This window comes from Brachyistius frenatus, unplaced genomic scaffold (genome assembly GCF_029030835.1).
Source record: "Brachyistius frenatus isolate BFR_SWC_R1_liver_20210118 unplaced genomic scaffold, ASM2903083v1 Contig_126, whole genome shotgun sequence".
NCBI classification, from domain to species: Eukaryota; Metazoa; Chordata; class Actinopteri; family Embiotocidae; genus Brachyistius; species Brachyistius frenatus.
The window spans coordinates 120,467-140,366 of record NW_027210725.1 but is presented as its reverse complement, the minus strand read 5'-3'; the positions used below and the strand labels follow the sequence as shown (position 1 = coordinate 140,366).

Sequence of the window (19,900 nt, the reverse complement as noted above, 5' to 3'; positions counted from 1 at the left end):
CGCCGAACTAGCAAAGATGATGACGGACAGAATCTGAACTGGAGGCTTGATAACGTTCACAAACCAACGATGACATCATTGATGGTTGATGACATCACTGATGGTTGACTCTTGAATAAAGAGTGAAACTATTGATGGAGACAGCTTGGTGTGCTTGGTAACCAGGTCTCCTCATAAGGACTCTGGACAGAATAAGAAGGAGGATCCAGACATGGACCAGCGGGACTTTAATGACTCATCAGTTGCCTAGTGTTAACTCGGTCTGTTTGAGTGTGACCGCTGCAGCGTCGATGAACTCCATCACTGCGTATCGACTTCTTCACACATTTCTCTCTCTGGAGGCTGGTAGAAAGTGTGGCTGCGTTTTAGTGGAAACAGAAACTTTTCTGTTTTCGTCAATAATTCAGGGCCATTAGTGAGCCGCTATGAATGTGTGAACAGAACTAGAACACTAATGAACCTGTTCTATTAAGAGTATTGATTGGAGCCACAAAAGAACACATTATCTTGTCTGATTTATTTTCTCTTCCTCCGTTATTTCACTCTCTGATTGAGTGATGCTTATCGATATGAACTTCACAAACATTCATACAGCCGTCCAAATTCATTTGCTCTCCCTCATTTATTGTCACACTTCCATTTCCCTGAAGTTCCCGCCTCTCTCGTCTCGCTCTGGGCTCGTTGCCGTGACGTCCCTCCCTCCTCTCATTTTAATTCCAACCACAGAGACGCTGGGATCCACTCGGCCCCCCAGAAATAAACCTTCCATTACATGATGAACGCCGTCTTCTTTCAGAAGAATCTTTCTTTCAGGGTGATCGACTCCCTCGAAGCAGCAGCAGAGACGACGCTTCATTCTGTGAAACCTCCCGAATGATCCGACGGGGAGACGAACGCCTGCTTCTGCCTGACAGTTAAACGGAGGTCAGAGGTCACACTGAGCAGATGTCGTTACTTCATTAAAGATGCTTCAGACGCAGTGTGACTGGTGTCATCAACGTTCAGCTCTCAGCAGCGGGATCAGCTGCCACGTCTCCTCCAGGCCAACCAAACATCATGTCAGGTGGACGCGCTGCAGGTGGACACGCTGCAGGTGGACACGCTGCAGGTGGACACGCTGCAGGTGCAGATGAATCTAAGACACATGATGGAAGGACTTCTTTCTTTTTGCATTGATTTTTGTGAGCTTTGATTTACATTTGTTACAAACTGAATTTATTCACGACTTCCAATGTTGTAACCAGAAAGACTTCAAGAAAGACTGACGTTCACACTAATAGTCTGTGGAGCAGGAAGTGACCATATTTGGATGAGTTGGGGGAGGAGCCAGCGGTGGATCTGACTGATCTGATTGGAAACCTGACGATACTACGTCCCGCCCACCGATGGCTGTAACCTGACTGCACCACAGACCTGTCAATCAAACAGACACGCCCCCAAAAACAGGTCTTTTTGAAGCTTATCAGGATCTGGGGTCAGATCTGAGCTTTATGAATATGAAGATGACTTTGTGTCCCCGTCTCTCAGGTCAGGAGCGCATTGGCATCGACTCCAAGTACGAGCAGGAGGGGAAGGTTCAGTTCGTCATCGACGCCGTGTACGCCATGGCCCACGCCCTGCACAACATGCAGCGCGACCTGTGTCCCGACGCCTCGGGCATCTGCCCCGACATGGAGCTGGCAGGAGGGAAGAAGCTGCTCAAGTACATCCGCAGCATCAGCTTCAACGGTGAGTGGGTGGAGTCTGCAGGCCGGGACTCTGACATCACATCATCATATCTGAAACATGTATGACAGGATGTCAGGAGTTCAGGTTCAGTTGGTTCTACTGCAAACTTTATTTCTGTTAGTTCTGGTTTCATGTTGTGATGTCCTGGGTTAGGGTTAGGATTAGGATTAACCCTAAACCTAATCCTGATCCTAATCCTAATCCTAACCCAACCCTAACCCTAACTTTATTTCTGTTAGATCTGGTTTCATGTTGTGATGTCCTGGGTTAGGATTAGGATTAACCCTAACCCTAATCCTAACCCTAACCCTAATACTAACCCTAATCCTAATCCTAACCCTAACCCATGAGCTTTCATATCTGAAGTTCACTGATTAGTCAGAAACACTGTGCGGTTGGACGTGTGCTGCTGATTGGTGCTTCAGTCCAGCTGTGGAGCTCTGAGTCTCTGTCACGGCTGCAGATGACAGGTGTCTGTCAGAGGAGGCGTGTAGAAGTTAATATTAAATATCATGTCGGACCAGCTGAGACAGGCATGCTGTCATTTTTCTGGATGGATAAAACTTCACTCAGAAATATGAAACCGCTGCTGGCTGCTGCTGAGCTGGAATCAGGATGATGTGGAAATGTTGCAGAGAAAATGTTCAGTGTTGGTTTGAGGAAACTTTAAACTTCACAGAGAACAAATATTAATAAAGTAACCAGAGGAGCTTCCTGCCGAGCGGCTCTCTGACCCGAGGACATCCTGAAACTCTTTGCTTCTATTCTCTCTATCTGCCTCCCTCTTTCTCTCTCAATTAAACCCAGACTTGAAAGAAAGTCGCTGCAGAGCGACACGAGTAAATAAAGTACACACTATGGGGGAGGGGGGGGGGCTGAACAGGAATAATACAAGACAAAGAAGTCTGCTCACTTCTGTCTGCTGCTCATCAGCTGATCCAACAACACACCGATGACCTGCTCGGTCAACAGGCGATATAAATATTCTATTAAAATGTGAAACTTCAAAAGCAGTCAAACAGATAGGATCTTTAAAATAATCTAAACTGTTTAAATTTAAGGTCATAACATTTAAAAAGTCTGATTTTTATTTTTATTTTTTTAAATTTCAAGACGACACTTTGATGTCATAGCCTGTAGCCACGCCCACCTGGAGGGCAAAGCAAACTGTTCGCTGCCTGCTCGTTAATGAGGTGTGTTTAGACTAAATACCGGATGGTTGGTGGTCAATATGATGAACAAACACACAAAGAAGAAGTCTGGGTTGTTTCATTACTGAAGTCCGTCTGAGGAAGGAAACCAGAGGAATAATGAGGTAAAAACACACGTCCTACAAAACCTGCCATACAAACACACACCTGTCCCTCCGTCTCCATAGCAACAGGCTGTCTACGGAGGGTCTTTAAACTGCAGCTTATCAACACCACAGACACCCTGAAACTACATCTTCTACATCAACGTTACTCAGCTAGCTCACATTAGCTCATTAGCCCTCACACCAGTTATTAATTAGCAAAGCTCCCTGTGGGGGGCGGGGCCTGTGTGTGTCAGGTGGTCGAGCAGGTGAAAGTGAGCGAGCGCTGGACAGAGCGACTCTACGGAGCCCCGTAGTGGTCATAGAGAGAAAAACAATTCAAATCCAGGCCATGAGTTACTAAATGAGGTTTTTTTCCGTTTTAAATACGAAATCCAAAGTCAGTAAATGTTTCCATCATGGTGTCATCAGATAAACTTTCTGATCAGTGTTTCCTTCTGGAAATAATTCATATCTCATTACATATTAGGACTCTAACAGGTATGTTTGGCGGGACGGGTCTGCTTTGATTGACAGGTACAGGTGGGTTATCTCACCTGTGTTGATGTGTGTTTTTCCGACTGTGGAAATGTTTTTATTTGTCTTTGTTCAGGTCTTAAAATGTCTCTCAGTTTGTGTACGGTGTGCCGCGAGGTTCAAATCTAATAAATAAATCTCCTGAAATCAACAGTGCTGTCCGTGGTCCTGAAATCACAGCAGTTTAAATAGAGACCGAATCAGGTGATGAGATCTTAAATTTTTTGTGTTTTTATGACACGTGTTTCTCAAGATGTTTTCCTGTTATTTTTGTTCTGATTGACACGTTTGTTTGTTTGTTTGTTTGTTTGTTTGTTTGTTTGTTTGTTTGTTTGTTTGTCCTCTACAGGAAGCGCCGGTACGTCGGTGACATTCAACCGTAACGGCGACGCTCCCGGACGCTACGACCTGTTCCAGTACCAGTGGAACAACATGAGCGGACCGGGCTACCGTGTGATCGGACAGTGGACGGAGAGCCTGCAGCTCAGCGTGAGTCGTCATCCCTTCAAAATAAAAGTGTTACTGAAACAGAGCAGAGTGGAGGAGGTTGGTCTGATGGAGGAAAACACGATGAAACACAATGAAACAGGCTGGACGCTGTGGAGATGTTCATGTTAAGAAGATGAATAATAATCATGTGAAATCGCTCTTTATTTGTTAAAACCTGCTTTAAACACGCAGCAGCACCCAAACAAAGGAAACAGGAAGTCAAACCAGATGCTCAGATGTGAGAAATAACTTTGTAACTCAAAAACTTTGACAGATAAAAGGGTTTTTATTAAATGTTAATAATGAACATAACAATTGAAATATATTGATAAAGCATCTGAAGTAATATTCAGTTTAATATTTGTGTATCTGAACAGAACGTACGGACGCACACATGCAGGTACAAGATGTGATGTTCACCAATAGCAGTTATTTTACAGTGTTTTAAACAAATGTTCAAATGTTTCAGACTGATGAAACATCCTGAAGATTAAATATCTGGATTATATTGCTCCAAAAATCCTCCCTGCTTATTTATGAGTGTAAAAAGATTCAAATCTGTGCACAGCTGATTTGCATTTAATGACGGGTCCTAAAGTTTGCACTGAATTTAAATTACAACATTTTAAAATATTTTACCGTCAGTCATTGGGTCAGTTGAAAAGCTTCTCATAATTGTGGATAATTTTTTTTTTTTAAATCCGCAGCTATAAATTACAGAATATTTCTCATAATTACACGAGAAATTTAAAACGTTTCTACAGTTTCTAAGCACTTGATGGTTTTAATGGGCTGGTTTGAATATATAATGATCTCTGAGCTGTTCCACGTTATTCTGTGTTTGACGTGATCAATAAACAGACTCAACTCTGTAAACCTGCTTCAACCTCTCTGTCTCCTGGAGATTAATATTCATGCAGCTGTCGATGCGACGCTGCAGCGATCCGTCCATCATTAATTACATCTGATCTGCTGTATTGATGAGAGAAGAACAACACAAACATCGTTGATGTTCTTTAATTAACATCACAAAGAAGAATCCGAACATTTTCAATCAGAAACACAAGATGAAACAGCCATGTTTTCCTGTTGAGCATGAAAGCTGCAGCTGCTCCTCGCTGCTCCTCTGCATGCAGGGCAGCTCTCTGCTCCTCGCTGCTCCTTCACACTCTGAATTATTCACCTCCATCGCCGCTGGTGACCAGATGCGTCGCAGCTGCAGCTGCTGTCCTCCAAACTCACTGTGTCTGAAACTACGTTCAGACCTGACACGCAAACCTGACGGGAACATGAGACGGATCAGAGCGACCAGCTGATGAGGAGGATTCATCACCTTCATCAGAGAAGAAGAAAATCCTGCAGCTGTCTGTCGTGGTGTGGAGGATCACTTCTACCCGATCACTTCTACAACACCCGATCACTTCTACAACACCCGATCACTTCCACCCGATTACTTCTACAACACCCGATCACTTCCACCCGATCACTTCTACAACACCCGATCACTTCTACCCGATCACTTCTACAACACCCGATCACTTCTACAACACCCGATCACTTCTACAACACCCGATCACTTCTACCCGATCACTTCTACAACACCCGATCACTTCCACCCGATCACTTCTACAACACCCGATCACTTCCACCCGATCACTTCTACAACACCCGATCACTTCTACCCGATCACTTCTACAACACCCGATCACTTCTACCCGATCACTTCTACAACACCCGATCACTTCTACCCGATCACTTCTACAACACCCGATCACTTCTACCCGATCACTTCTACAACACCCGATCACTTCCACCCGATCACTTCTACAACACCCGATCACTTCTACCCGATCACTTCTACAACACCCGATCACTTCTACCCGATCACTTCTACAACACCCGATCACTTCCACCCGATCACTTCTACAACACCCGATCACTTCCACCCGATCACTTCTACAACACCCGATCACTTCCACCCGATCACTTCTACAACACCCGATCACTTCTACCCGATCACTTCTACAACACCCGATCTGACAGGAAAGTGGGTTTTGATCTAAATGAGCTGTTTGTTAGCAGGTTATCACCACTGAGTTCTACTCGGACCTTCTGAGGGAAACATTCACTGTGACCCACCTGAACTGTGGCGTCATGGCAACAGGCTCCTCCACCATGACAACACGCTGTGAACAGGTGTGTTGAAGATATTGTTCATAATCTAAAAATTTGTTCTAATTTTAAGATGAAGATGATGAAGGTGATGAAGACTCGGAGATGAAGACCTCCCAGACGTGGAGTGGGATAAATGAACCCTGAGCAGGGAGCTGCAGGCTACTGTTGGATGGAGCAGTGCGAGCTGCAGCAGTGTAATCTGCCTCTCTGTTCATTCATCCAGGATTAAGTTGTTCATATCCATGATACAGGATTACAGCTTCATTTAGAAAGTGGCAGTCGCTGATGATGAGTCTGCAAATGATTCTGACACCAACAGAATCCCTGCAAACATCCCGTAATACCTTTAATAACTTGAATAAGCTGAGCGCAGCACTAGTCTGAATATATCTTGGACAGAGTTTATAAAGACGGAAAATGGATGACCACCTTGGAACTGACCCAAACATGAGGACAAACAGCTCTTTACTGAACCTCCGAGGCCTCTGCTTGTCTGACCTTTGACCTCTTGCATCAACCAGCTGTTTCATGACCTCAGGATCTTCAGGAACTCTGAAAGCAGCTCGTCTGACACGCTAAGGTTTGATGTCAACGTGAACTGAAGCTCCTGACCTCAAGCTGCCCTGCTGCCTCCTGATTGGCTGATTGGATTGAATAGTTGAACTTTAGTATCTTAAAATAGAACTTACTGATAGAACTTTGTAGTTTGGCTTTCTGGAAGAAATTATACTTTCTTGATTCTTGTTGTTCTGGTTTGAACCCTCATGGTTGAAATGAACTTATTGTAAGTAGCTTTTGATAAAAGAGTCAGATAAATGAAATGTAATGTAATAATGTAATGTAATGTAAAGTAATGTAATGTAATGGATCACTGCAGGTGTTCCTGATAAAGTGCTCTGTGATCGGATGTTTCAGCTCACTTTAACGTCTGTAGATCAGCAGAGACTCTGGTCCTGGTCCTCGTCCAGGTCCAGGTCTCTTATTTTATTTTATTTTTCTTCTCTTCTCTTCGTCTCTTCGTCTCATCGTCTCCTCCCTCCTGATAATCCTCTCTCCTCCGGCCGGGGCCGTTTCATCGCTTTTCCGCCTCGATTGAGAATAATTTAATTTATCACTTGTGATTTTTCCATCCTGTCAGTAAATGCCTCGTGTCTCCACCCAGCAGTCGGCCTCCTCAGAGGACAAATTGATTCTCGGTACTGCGAGATGCTTTCAGGATCCAGACGGTGAGGAGGGAGTGCATCACGCCCCCTGCTGGTCACTGCAGCCTCATCAGCTCCTTAAAAGCTGTGAAGCTCATTCTCTTTTTTTTAAACTTACATGCGAGTTTCATAATTTATATTTTAGGAGTTTAACAATCTTCTGCTGAATTAGACTTTTTCAAATTGAAGAGGGAACATGTGTTCATGTGTGACTGAACGGAGAGTCGGTGTTCAGCTCTGCTTCACTTAAAGAACAGACGGAGACGTCGGCGTCTTTCTTTAATCCTCCGTGTCTGTCAGTGATGTAGAACATCAGGTGAATAAACAGTGAAGGAATCCGTCTGGAGGATCATCATCTCTGAGAACGTTAATCTGTCAGCTATCACAGAAACACTGAGAGACATTAAAGCTGCAGCTGAGAATAAAGCAACTGAAACAATACGTGTTGAATATGAAAATACAGTTTACAGACACCAAACATCAGAGGAGCCACAGAGGTTTCTGGAGTGAAGGTCCAGGTGCTCCTGGTGGTCCAGGTGCTCCTGGTGGTCCTGGTGATCCTGGGTGGTCCTGGTGGTCCAGGTGGTCCAGGTGGTCCTGGTGGTCCTGGTGATCCTGGTGGTCCTGGTGATCCTGGGTGGTCCTGGTGGTCCAGGTGGTCCTGGTGGTCCTGGTGGTCCTGGTGGTCCTGGTGGTCCAGGTGGTCCTGGTGATCCTGGTGGTCCTGGTGGTCCTGGTGGTCTGTGATGAAGACTCTGGTCTGTGATGAAGACATGTCTGTGCAGATGCAGTTGAGCACAGTCAGCAGGCAGCAGGAAAAGGAGGCGGGGCTTGAAGACTGAAGACCAAAAAAACACGTCTCCGTGGCAACAGTGTGTAGATGCCATTTTTTACAGTAAGCTCGTGGAACAGCACCTCCTGAAGGATGCACAGTGAACTGCAGCTGTGGAAAGGATGGAGGAGGAGGAGGAGGAGGAAGAGGAGGAGGCTGTACAGAGACAACTTTTCCTCCTCCTCCTCCTCTTCCTCCTCCTCCTCTTCCTCTTCTTCCTCCTCTTCCTCTTCATTTTCGCTGCTTCCTCCTGAGAGGACGTCAGCTGTTTCTCCTTATTGATAACAAAATGTTCATTAGATCAATAAAACATTTTCTTCAGCAACAAACTGTTAAAACTCAGCGGAGATTCACTGTGACTCAGATTTATATTCACATGAAACCTGAGATTTTTCGTTTCAGAGGAGAAACATTGTTCGGTCTCCTTTTAACTTCTTCACGTCTTTGATTTAGTTTTGTCCTCCTGAAACCAGCTGAACTTAATTTGTGTCTTCTTCCTGTTTAACTGTCTTCAATATGTTCAAAACATTCTAAATTAAATTGAAAACATGAAGGACAAAGACTGAAAATATCAAAATCATTTCCCACTTCAAAAATCAACTCAACAAATGTGCAAAATGTGATTAACTTTCAGAGGACATGTTGACCTCTGACCTCTGCAGGTGAAGGACATGTAGGAAGAGTTTTGAAAGCATGTTGACCTCTGACCTTTGCAGGTGGTGGACATGTTGGGAGTGTTTTTAAAGCGTGTTGACCTCTGACCTCTGCAGGTGGAGGACATGCAGTGGCCGCGCGGCGAGCAGGACGTCCCGTCCTCGGTGTGCAGCCTGCCGTGCCGGGTCGGGGAGAGGAAGAAGGTGGTGAAGGGGATGGCGTGCTGCTGGCACTGCGAGGCGTGCGACGGGTACCAGTACCAACCCGACCCGTTCAGCTGTAAGCTTTGCTCCTACAACATGCGGCCCAGCGCCAACCGCTCGTCCTGCCAGCCGATCCCCATCATCAAGCTGGAGTGGCACTCGGCGTGGGCCGTCATCCCCGTCTTCCTGGCCATGCTGGGCATCGTCGCCACCATCTTCGTCGTGGCGACCTTCGTCCGCCACAACGACACGCCCATCGTGCGGGCGTCGGGCCGCGAGCTGAGCTACGTGCTGCTGACGGGGATCTTCCTCTGCTACATCATCACCTTCCTCATGATCGCCAAACCCGACGTGGGCGTGTGCTCCTTCCGCCGGATCTTCCTCGGTCTGGGGATGTGCATCAGCTACGCCGCGCTGCTCACCAAAACCAACCGCATCTACCGCATCTTCGAGCAGGGCAAGAAGTCGGTGACGGCGCCGCGGCTCATCAGCCCCACGTCCCAGCTGGCCGTCACCTCCAGCCTGATCTCGCTGCAGCTGCTGGGGGTTCTGGTGTGGTTCGGCGTGGACCCGCCCAACACCGTCATCGACTACGACGAGCAGAAGACCGTGAACCCCGAGTTGGCGCGAGGCGTGCTGAAGTGTGACATCACGGACCTGCAGATCATCTGCTCGCTGGGCTACAGCATCCTGCTGATGGTCACCTGCACCGTCTACGCCATCAAGACCCGCGGCGTCCCCGAGAACTTCAACGAGGCCAAACCCATCGGGTTCACCATGTACACCACCTGCATCGTCTGGCTCGCATTCATCCCCATCTTCTTCGGCACGGCGCAGTCCGCAGAGAAGGTAGGAGGGGGGAGAGGAAGGGGGAGGGGGAGGCTGCAGGACGATGTAAAAACTCTTTACAGTCTTTTATTTTGATGGTTGTCAGAAACATGAACTGATTCTCCGTCAGATTAAACACTTCATTCATTCATTCATTCACTAATTGAAGATGTTTCGTGTTCAGTTGTTGAATCATATTTGAACGCAACTTGAACTTCTTCGTCTTCATCTCTTTAACGAACCGTTCTGAGCGCGCTCAGTCCGCCTGCAGGGGGCGCCGCCTCACACAGAACAAACGTAAAACTCATTCATCATAAAATGATTCTGGAATAAAAACAGTTCAGTTCTTAGAAATACTTTTAAACTGTACTTGTTCCAGTTGTGTGTGAATGTACTTCCTGTTTGAGGGCGGAGCTTTAAGGTTGTAGATGTTCTGATGTAAACGAGTGTAAAGTGAAGTTCTGGTTCTGGTTCTGGTTCAGTTACACTGATTTGTGTCACGTTTTGTTTTTTGAGTATTTTTCTGGTTATTTTACAGTTGTGTGTCCGGATCCGGTCGTTGTGGAGCAGGAAGAGAAAAGCTTCAGGTCTTCATAAAGATGAAAGAACAGACATGTTTATCTATGCGTGTGCGTGTGCGTGTGCGTGTGTTGACATCAGCAGCAGTGACATCGAGGCCTTTTGCTGCTTGTTATTACCGACCTGCTGAGAAACGAACAGAATACAGATGATACACACGCACACACACACACACACACACACACACACGCACACACGCACACACACGTACACACGCACACACACACACACACACACACGCACACACGCACACACACGCACACACGCACACACACGCACACACACACACACATACACACGCACACACACGCACACACGCACACACACGTACACACGCACACACACGCACACACGCACACACATGCACACACACGTACACACGCACACACACGCACACACACACACACGCACACACGCACACACATGTACACACGCACACACACGCACACACGCACACACACGTACACACGCACACACACGCACACACGCACACACACGCACACACACGTACACACGCACACACATGTACACACACACACACACGCACACACACGTACACACGCGCACACACGCACACACGCGCACACACGCACACACACGTACACACGCACACACATGTACACACGCACACACACGCACACACACGCACACACAAGTACACACGCACACACACACGCACACACATGTACACACGCACACACATGTACACGCGCACACACATGTACACACGCACACACACATACACACGCACACACACGTACACACGCACACACATGTACACACGCACACGCACATGTACACACGCACACATGTACACACGCACACACATGTACACACGCACACACGTATACACGCACACACACGCACACACATGTACACGCGCACACACACGCACACACATGTACACACGCACACACACACATGTACACGCGCACACACATGTACACACGCACACACGTACACACGCACACACACGCACACACATGTACACACGCACACACACATGTACACACGCACACATGTACACACGCACACACACGCACACACATGTACACACGCACACGCACATGTACACACGCACACATGTACACACGCACACACATGTACACACGCACACACGTATACACGCACACACACGCACACACATGTACACGCGCACACACACGCACACACATGTACACACGCACACACACACACACACATGTACACGCGCACACACATGTACACACGCACACACATACACACGCACACACACGCACACACATGTACACACGCACACACACATGTACACACGCACACACACACGTACACACGCACACACACATGCACACACACACACACACATACACACGCACACACACATACACACATACACACACATGTACACACGCACACACACACGTGTACACACACACACATGTACACACGCACACACATGTACACACGCACACACACAGTGAAATGCAGAATGTCCACATACAAACTTAGAAAAACATGAATGAGACGGATGATGGAGGGACGTGAAGTGATGTCACGATTGATCTCAGATCAACTCGAAGGATCAGGAGTGACACCTGAGAGAGGAGATGAACCGCTGATCAATATGATTTTAATCTGCAGTTTTCAAGGCGTGTTCCCTTCCTTCACCAGCAGGGGGCGTCCCTCTTCCAACAGGCTGATGCGTGTCGACACCTGTCGGATGCTGAAACTGGTTCTAAACAGAAACACCAAGATTTACTAGGTAAAGGTTTTAAAATAGAAACACAAGCAAAATATAAAGAAGATTAAAGTAAGTGTGGAGCTGACATCATTAGTCAGTGTGTTTTCAGAAGGCGCCCCCTGCTGTTGAAGACGTGAAACACTTCTAAAACTCCGGGTGAAAATAAAGTTTTATTTAGCATCAAACCAAACAAACCTCCCATCCATATGGTTCAGTGATCAATAATTCATCTCGTCTTTGATGATAAAAAACATGAAGAAAAAAGTGTCGTAGCAGCGACTCTGAACGGAAAATATCGAGCTCCGTTAAAGTTTCAGGAAACAAAGCAGACGTTTTCCTGACTGTTAGAGTCAAAGCTTCTGATTCGCTGGTCACTTCCTCGTCCGTCCTGATTGGTCGGCAGACTGTCCATAAAAACTCAGTACTTAGTCATCTGTAATTCAGAATTCTGTGATGTCACTTGGTCTGACCTGCTGAGTCCCATTAAAAGCTCCAATCAAAGAGCACACAGACGTCACATGATCCCCTCAGAGATAAGAAGTTCTCCGGGTTTTAGGACGTCGGACCGCCGGACATAAATCCGACTATCAGCCTGATCTCCATCTCACTGAACCTCCATGGTCCGATAAGAGAACAAGGAGGAGATCAGACCTCCTCCTCCTCCTGCTCACCCTCATCCTCCTCCTCCCATTGATTCTCTCTCTTATCTCCAGTCCTTTCGCTATATAGATAAATAAATAAATATTTGAATAAAGTCTCCATTACAGGATTCTTAAATCTCTGTTCACAGAGTCTCTGCAGAAAAGGCAAAGATGGAAGACAGGAAGTGACTGATGAGATGAGTCGCTGCTCTATCTGACATCATCTCATCAGTCTCAGACTTCAGATCAGTGACGGCAGATCCATCAGTCTGCTTCCAGTCATGGACATGACCACGTCCCAACTAATACTGACAAAATACCAGATATTCATATTTAGGACGACGTGCTATAGTTTGACTTTTTTATCACATTTTGTACGACATTAAAGAAGTGTGATTGTTTGTGCTATTTCTGATTACATGGTATAAGTATGACTTCCATTCAAGTAATGTCAGGCAACACAATGGTGCAGTAGTCAGTGTTTTCTGCTCACATTATAAAGGTCGTGGGTTCGATACCCGGCCGGTCCTTTCTATGTGGAGTTTGCATGTTCCTATATTCTGGCTTTTTTTTATCATATTTTAGACGACATGCTATAGTGTGACTTTTTTTATGAGGGGGGTGGGGGGGTATCTTTAATGTACAAACACAGTATATTATCACATGATGCACCATCGACACGCAGATCAGCTCTTTATCACAGCTGCAGGAAGTTCAAGGAATCATAGGATCATAGTTCATGGGAGAAATAGTATTAATAGTATTAAACCCTACCCCCACCCCCCACCACCCACCACCCCCCAGCTCTACATCCAGACGACCACGCTGACCATCTCCATGAACCTGAGTGCGTCCGTGGCTCTCGGGATGCTCTACATGCCTAAAGTCTACGTCATCATCTTTCACCCGGAGCTCAATGTGCAGAAGAGGAAGCGCTCCTTCAAGGCCGTCGTCACGGCAGCCACCATGTCGTCCCGCCTCTCCCACAAGACCAGCGACCGGCCCAACGGGGAGGCTAAGACGGAGCTGTGTGAGAACGTCGACCCCAACAGTGAGTACTGACCTCTGACCTCTGAAGCTTCACCGCATGCACACAGGAAATAATAATGCGTTTGTTTTCAGTATAAAGTGCTCAGTGCTTCTGCTGGAACACCGAGGTAACAAACCACATGTTGAACTGCTCCTTTAAACTTCAGCCATTTTTAAACAGGTGATGAACAGGAAACATGTTGATCATTGATCTGATTGGAGGACTCAGTTACAGCCCATCATGTTGTACACATGTTGTGATCTTGTTGACACGTGTGTGATGACATCATCACCTCTCAGTGGGATCAACTCACTAATAATCTTCTTCTCTCCAACAGGCTAATTTCATCATTTATCACAGGTAAGACACAATTCATCATCCTCCATACCCTCTCCTCCTCCATCCTCTCTCCTCCTCTCTCCTCCTCCTCCATCCCCTCTCCTCCTCCTCCTCCATCCCCTCTCCTCCTCCATCCCCTCTCCTCCTCCTCCTCCATCCTCTCTCCTCTCCGCAGGTCAGAGAGGAAGTTCAAGACTTTTAGAAAGTAAATGTAATGAAACACAACCAAAAGCTGGGAGGCGTTCAGGGAACATCTGTAAATCTCCCCTCTGAGCTGCATGAGAAGTGAAGATTCGTGCCGTAATGAGTCGTTTTCTTTCTCTTCAACTGGATTTTGTAAAACTTGTAATGAAGAAGCGAAGCCAGCAGAGTCGTGGTGTCTGGAGGAGAAAACCTCCTGCTTGGTTCCCGTTAGAATCGGACTCATTAATCTGCTGCTGCACGGAACCAGAACCACAAAGTCCGTTTGAAGTCGTTAATTCAATCAGCAGCAAATCAACAACGATTAAAGTCCTTCAGACTGGTTCTGGTAAACAAACCGCTTTCAGTCTGTGATTGGCTGCTACTGTATTTAGTCTCTGATCTGTCCTCGTCTCCGATCTGTCCTCGTCTCTGATCTCTGTCCTCGTCTCTGATCTCTGTCCTAGTCTCTGATCTCTGTTCTCGTCTCTGATCTGTCCTCGTCTCTGATCTCTGTCATCGTCTCTGATCTCTGTCCTCATCTGTGATCTGTGCTCGTCTCTGATCTGTCCTCGTCTCTGATCTCTATCCTCGTCTCTGATCTGTCCTCGTCTCCGATCTCTGTCCTAGTCTCTGATCTCTATCCTCGTCTATGATCTGTCCTCGTCTCTGATCTCTGTCATCGTCTCTGATCTCTGTCCTCATCTGTGATCTGTGCTCGTCTCTGATCTGTCATCGTCTCTGATCTCTGTCCTCGTCTGTGATCTGTCCTCATCTCTGATCTGTCCTCATCTCTGATCTCTGTCCTCGTCTGTGATCTGTCCTCGTCTGTGATCTGTCCTCAGGTCCGGCAGAGAAGAAGAAGTACGTGTGCTACAACGAGCTGGTGATCTGACGGCCTTCCTCCAACCAATCAGACTGCAGAGAGTGGAGTCAGTCTGCTAACTCCATTCAGGAAACCGAAGAAGAAGAAGAAGAAGGAGGAGGAGGAGGAGGAGCAGGAGGAGCAGGAGGAGGTTTTCTTTTCATTAGTTTTGGTCTTCCCTGCCGGCCGAGGCTCTGAGGTGCTGCAGCAGAGCGAGACCTGCTGGGACTTTAACTCCCAACACAGCCAGGTGTTTGAAAAAAACAGACATTAAAACTCAGTGTTGTGTTGGTGGGCGGAGCTTAGGACGGCGGCTAACGGGGCTCCTTGATGTCAAACAGAGCGGCCGCCTCCTCTTCGTCTCTTCATGACCTTCCAAACTGCAAGTTTCCGACTTCCTGTCCAGCGTGTGTTCTTCTTTACAGCTTTTCTTGGGTTTGTTTCTTCCTTCAGTGGATCGGCGCTGAGGACGGCGTCGGATCTCTTCTGCTTCTTGGATGCTGATTGTTTTTTGGTTTTATTAAAGCCATATTCTTCACTCTGAGATTCAGAGGGCTTCGTTCACGCTGCCAACACGACTTTCTGTCATTTACACGTCAAGTGGCTAAAAAACGGCCTTAAAGTCCCTGAAAACGTCTCCGTGAGTCTCTGAGCTTAACATGCTCTTATTTCATAAAGATCAGTGTTGTTTGATATCATATAAAAAAAGATGAATCCGCTTCCTCCATGCAGAACAACGCAGCCATGGATCCAGTGGGTTTCTCTGTTGACTACAACAGGTGTTTACCAGATCTCATTTAGAGGAACTGTCCCTTTAACAGCAGCAGAACGGTGTGTGAGCACCTCCTGGCTGCAGTGCATCATGGGTAATCAGATAGACATCATTGGATCACTGATACCGAAGGAAACTTAAAATCAGACAGATTCTCAGGCAGCTTCTGCACAACGTCTTTAAGTTTTAAAGTCACTCAGTTTAAAAATATCGGATCTGTTACAATTTTTGTCGCAAACTGCATCAATCTGGTATTAAAAGTAAAATAATCCTCTTTTTATTGTCTGTCCAGTCAGTGCTGATGGTAAATAATATCAATTACAACATAAACTCTGTAGTTCTTCCAGCAGCAGCGCCATCATGTGACGTACACAGTGAATTACAGGGTGACGGAACATGTGCGCCAGCAGGGGGCGCTCTACACAAATCACAACCTGCTTCTGCAGCTAGCTTCGTTTCCAACAGTAAAAATATAAAAATATAAATGAAGAGTCTCCGGATATTATGGATCTGGTGAAACACGCCGACGACAGTTACAGCATCTCATCGATTAGCACGATTAGCTTCCTGATAACAACCACCTTCTTTCCCGTGTTTGTAAACGTTTTTGTTGAGGAGCGCAATGCATCCTGGTACATGTATGTACATGATGGGATGTTTTCAGGGGCTTCAAGGAGCTTCCTGTCTGAGTCCGACAGTCGTCACCTGACGTGGATGACATCACATCCGTCCGCTGGCCGTGAACACGAAGCCATAAAAATGCTTTTAAAAAAAGGTTGTGTTTGAAATGTTCGTGGTCACATGATGAAAGCGTTCACCTCCCAACATGCGTGTTCCTCCTCCACACGCACACATGACGACTCCTCCCGTGTTTTGTAGGTGTATGATGATGATGATGATGATGAAGATCTGGTGACTTCATGGACCTCCGGTAGAACACGGTGTTGATGTCGAGGTTGTAACTGCATGCCTGATGTGTTCGATGTTGAATCAGAAAAAATGGGTGAGCTGCTCACAGCTGATTGCACCTGTCTGTTCTCTTCTTCCTCTCTGTTCCGCTCACTCAGCAGAATATGGCTTTGATCGGTTTCTTACTTTCTGGAAACTAAAGGGGAAAAAGATGAATCTATATTTAAAACACTAAATACTTGTTTAAAAAAAGGAAGCATGTATGTTTTCTACTGTTTGTACTCGGTATCTTCATGTTGCCCTTGCTGCTTATGTGCCAACGTTGTGGGAGAGATTTCCATTTGGCCACTCATGCAACTATTCTGTGGTGTCGTCCAAGAATGTATCAACATGGAATAAAAAACATTTGGTTATTTTTTTGATATATTGCTGCTGTTTGTGTTCGTCTCTTTAAAGTCCTGAGAACAAACACGTCGTGTCTCTAGTTGAGATTTAACACGGTTCCATCGGAGGAGAAAAACGGGCTCTGAGAGGAGTTAATAGGAGAGAAGTGCCCGGCTGATGGTGGAGAAATGAAGTGCTCCGTCTCCATCGCTGAGTTCAGGGAACATCATCAATAACAGAGACTACAGAACCGCGGAGCAGCTGATAACCTCCTCACCACTGGGCCACACATCCAGATAAGGTGTTCCAGGGGAGGAATAAAGCCACCGAGGACGAGGAGGTCCGGACGGAAGCAGGACGACTGGTTCTGGAGACACTCTGGACCTCTGTTTAAGACCCCCGACCGTTCAATCTACGTTTCCAATGTTGCAACTGGACTTCTGCCAGTTTCTCCAAGATGTTTAGCTCTCGTCCGAAACGCTTAATCAGGTCTGACCGACTGGAGAGGATGTCCGGGTTCTCACCTCCTCTGGGCTCGGTACCGTCTCTAGATGACAGAACGTAGGCCAACACTGCAAAGTGAAACCAACTAACTAACTGCATAAAATGGAAGAAAAGCATGAAGTGTGGAAACGCCCTGAGACGGTTTGTTAATCCAGAGACTGAATGGATTAAAGGATTAATTAGAGTGTTTGTTCCAAAACATCCAAATATGTGGTTCTGATGAGCAGAGATGAGTTTAGAGGTTTAATCAATGACAGGAGGACAGGAAGTTCAAATGGACTCAATGTAAATGTTTCTAACCGAGAAGACTGCGGTCCAACTAACAACACCACCGACACCACCGACGACACCGATAACACCGACGCCACCGACGACACCGACACCAACGCCACCAACGACACCGACGCCACCAACGCCACCAACGACACCGACGACACCAACGCCACCAACGACACCGACGACACCGACGACACCGACGCCACCAACGACACCGACGCCACCGACGACACCACCGACACCACCGACACCACCGACACCAACGCCACCAACGACACCGACGCCACCAACGACACCGACGCCACCGACGACACCAACGCCACCGACGACACCGACGCCACCACCGACACCACCGACACCAACGCCACCAACGACACCACCGACACCACCGACACCAACGCCACCTACGACACCGACGCCACCACCGACACCACCGACACCAACGCCACCAACGACACCACCGACACCAACGCCACCGACGACACCGACGCCACCGACGACACCGACGACACCGACGACACCGACACCGACGCCACCGACGCCACCGACGACACCGACACCAACGCCACCAACGCCACCAACGACACCGACGCCACCAACGACACCGACGCCACCAACGACACCGACGCCACCGACGACACCAACAACACTAACACCACCAACGACACCAACAACACTAACACCACCAACAACACCAACAACTCCAACACCACCAACAACACTAACACCACCAACACCACCAACAACCCTCCCTCCATCCCTCCCCCTCCTCCTGGGAGTCATGATAAAAGAAGATTGTGCTCCTCCGTCTCTGAACGACAGATAAGAGCGTCTCTGTGTGGATCCACATAACTAACCTTCGGTGTCTAATTAGATTTGTCACCAAACCAATTAGAGTTGGTGGAAGGAGGAGGAGGAGGAGGAGGAGGAGACGCCAGCAGCCGCATCACGACTCTGATATCCTCGCATCACAGAAACATGCTGACGAAGCGCTGCAGTGGAAAATGCAGCTCACATAACAACAGAAGAAAGTTTGTAACTTGCAGCCAAAATACTGCGAAGCAAACATTTGGTAAAACTGCAAACTTTGTCATTAATTAGTCGGAGAGCCAACAAATAATCCTGGTTCACTTCCTGTCCTCAGGAAACAACACAATCATTTATGTATGAGAGCTTCTTTATATAATTATTACTCCACTTGGAGCGTTCTGTGTCCCAAACTAAGGTTTAAAAGGCTGAAGAGATGAACACATCACCTCCGTCTGGTTAATCACAGCCCGACTTTTAACCTTTACATCTGCTCTCAGTTGAAGGTTTTCAGGGACGTAAACAGGAAGTACAACGTTGCATTCAGCAGGTCACAACTGGAGCTTCACAGAGTGTTCCTGAACGCAGCACGGTGATGCACATCCATCCATCATCCATCCATCATCCATCCATCATCCATCCATCATCCATCATCCATCCATCATCCATCCATCATCCATCCATCATCCATCCATCATCCATCCATCATCCATCATCCATCCATCATCCATCCAATACTGAAGCTTTATAACCCTAAAGGTCAAAGGTCAGCTTCACTGTGACATCATCAGGCTCATGTGGTCACATCCTGAACGTGTGACTCTGATCTAAACTGAGCTGATTAGGTATCAAGGTCAATATGTGTGTGTGTGTGTGTGTGTGTGTGTGTGTGTGTGTGTGTGTGTGTGTGTGTGTGTGTGTGTGTGTGTGTGTGTGTGTGTGTGTGTGTGTG

The 19,900-nt window shown here is 47.1% G+C and overlaps 1 protein-coding gene across 3 annotated transcripts in view; it reads left to right on the top strand.

Annotated features, from left to right (window-relative positions):
- grm7 (glutamate metabotropic receptor 7) overlaps positions 1–17,401 on the top strand; it is an 83,654-nt gene extending 66,253 nt beyond the window's left edge. The window contains exons 6-11 of one of the 3 annotated variants that reach the window (XM_069714101.1): positions 1,528–1,728; positions 3,909–4,048; positions 9,028–9,963; positions 13,687–13,933; positions 14,250–14,272; positions 15,277–17,401. In XM_069714101.1, the coding sequence (XP_069570202.1) occupies positions 1,528–1,728; positions 3,909–4,048; positions 9,028–9,963; positions 13,687–13,933; positions 14,250–14,254 (1,529 nt within the window). In that variant the 3' untranslated portion in view covers positions 14,255–14,272; positions 15,277–17,401. Of the gene's footprint in view, positions 1–1,527; positions 1,729–3,713; positions 3,764–3,908; positions 4,049–9,027; positions 9,964–13,686; positions 13,934–14,249; positions 14,273–14,860 lie in introns of those variants that run through there. The other 2 variants (XM_069714102.1, XM_069714103.1) reach the window with 2 other exon arrangements.
- The last annotated feature ends 2,499 nt before the right edge of the window (positions 17,402–19,900 follow it).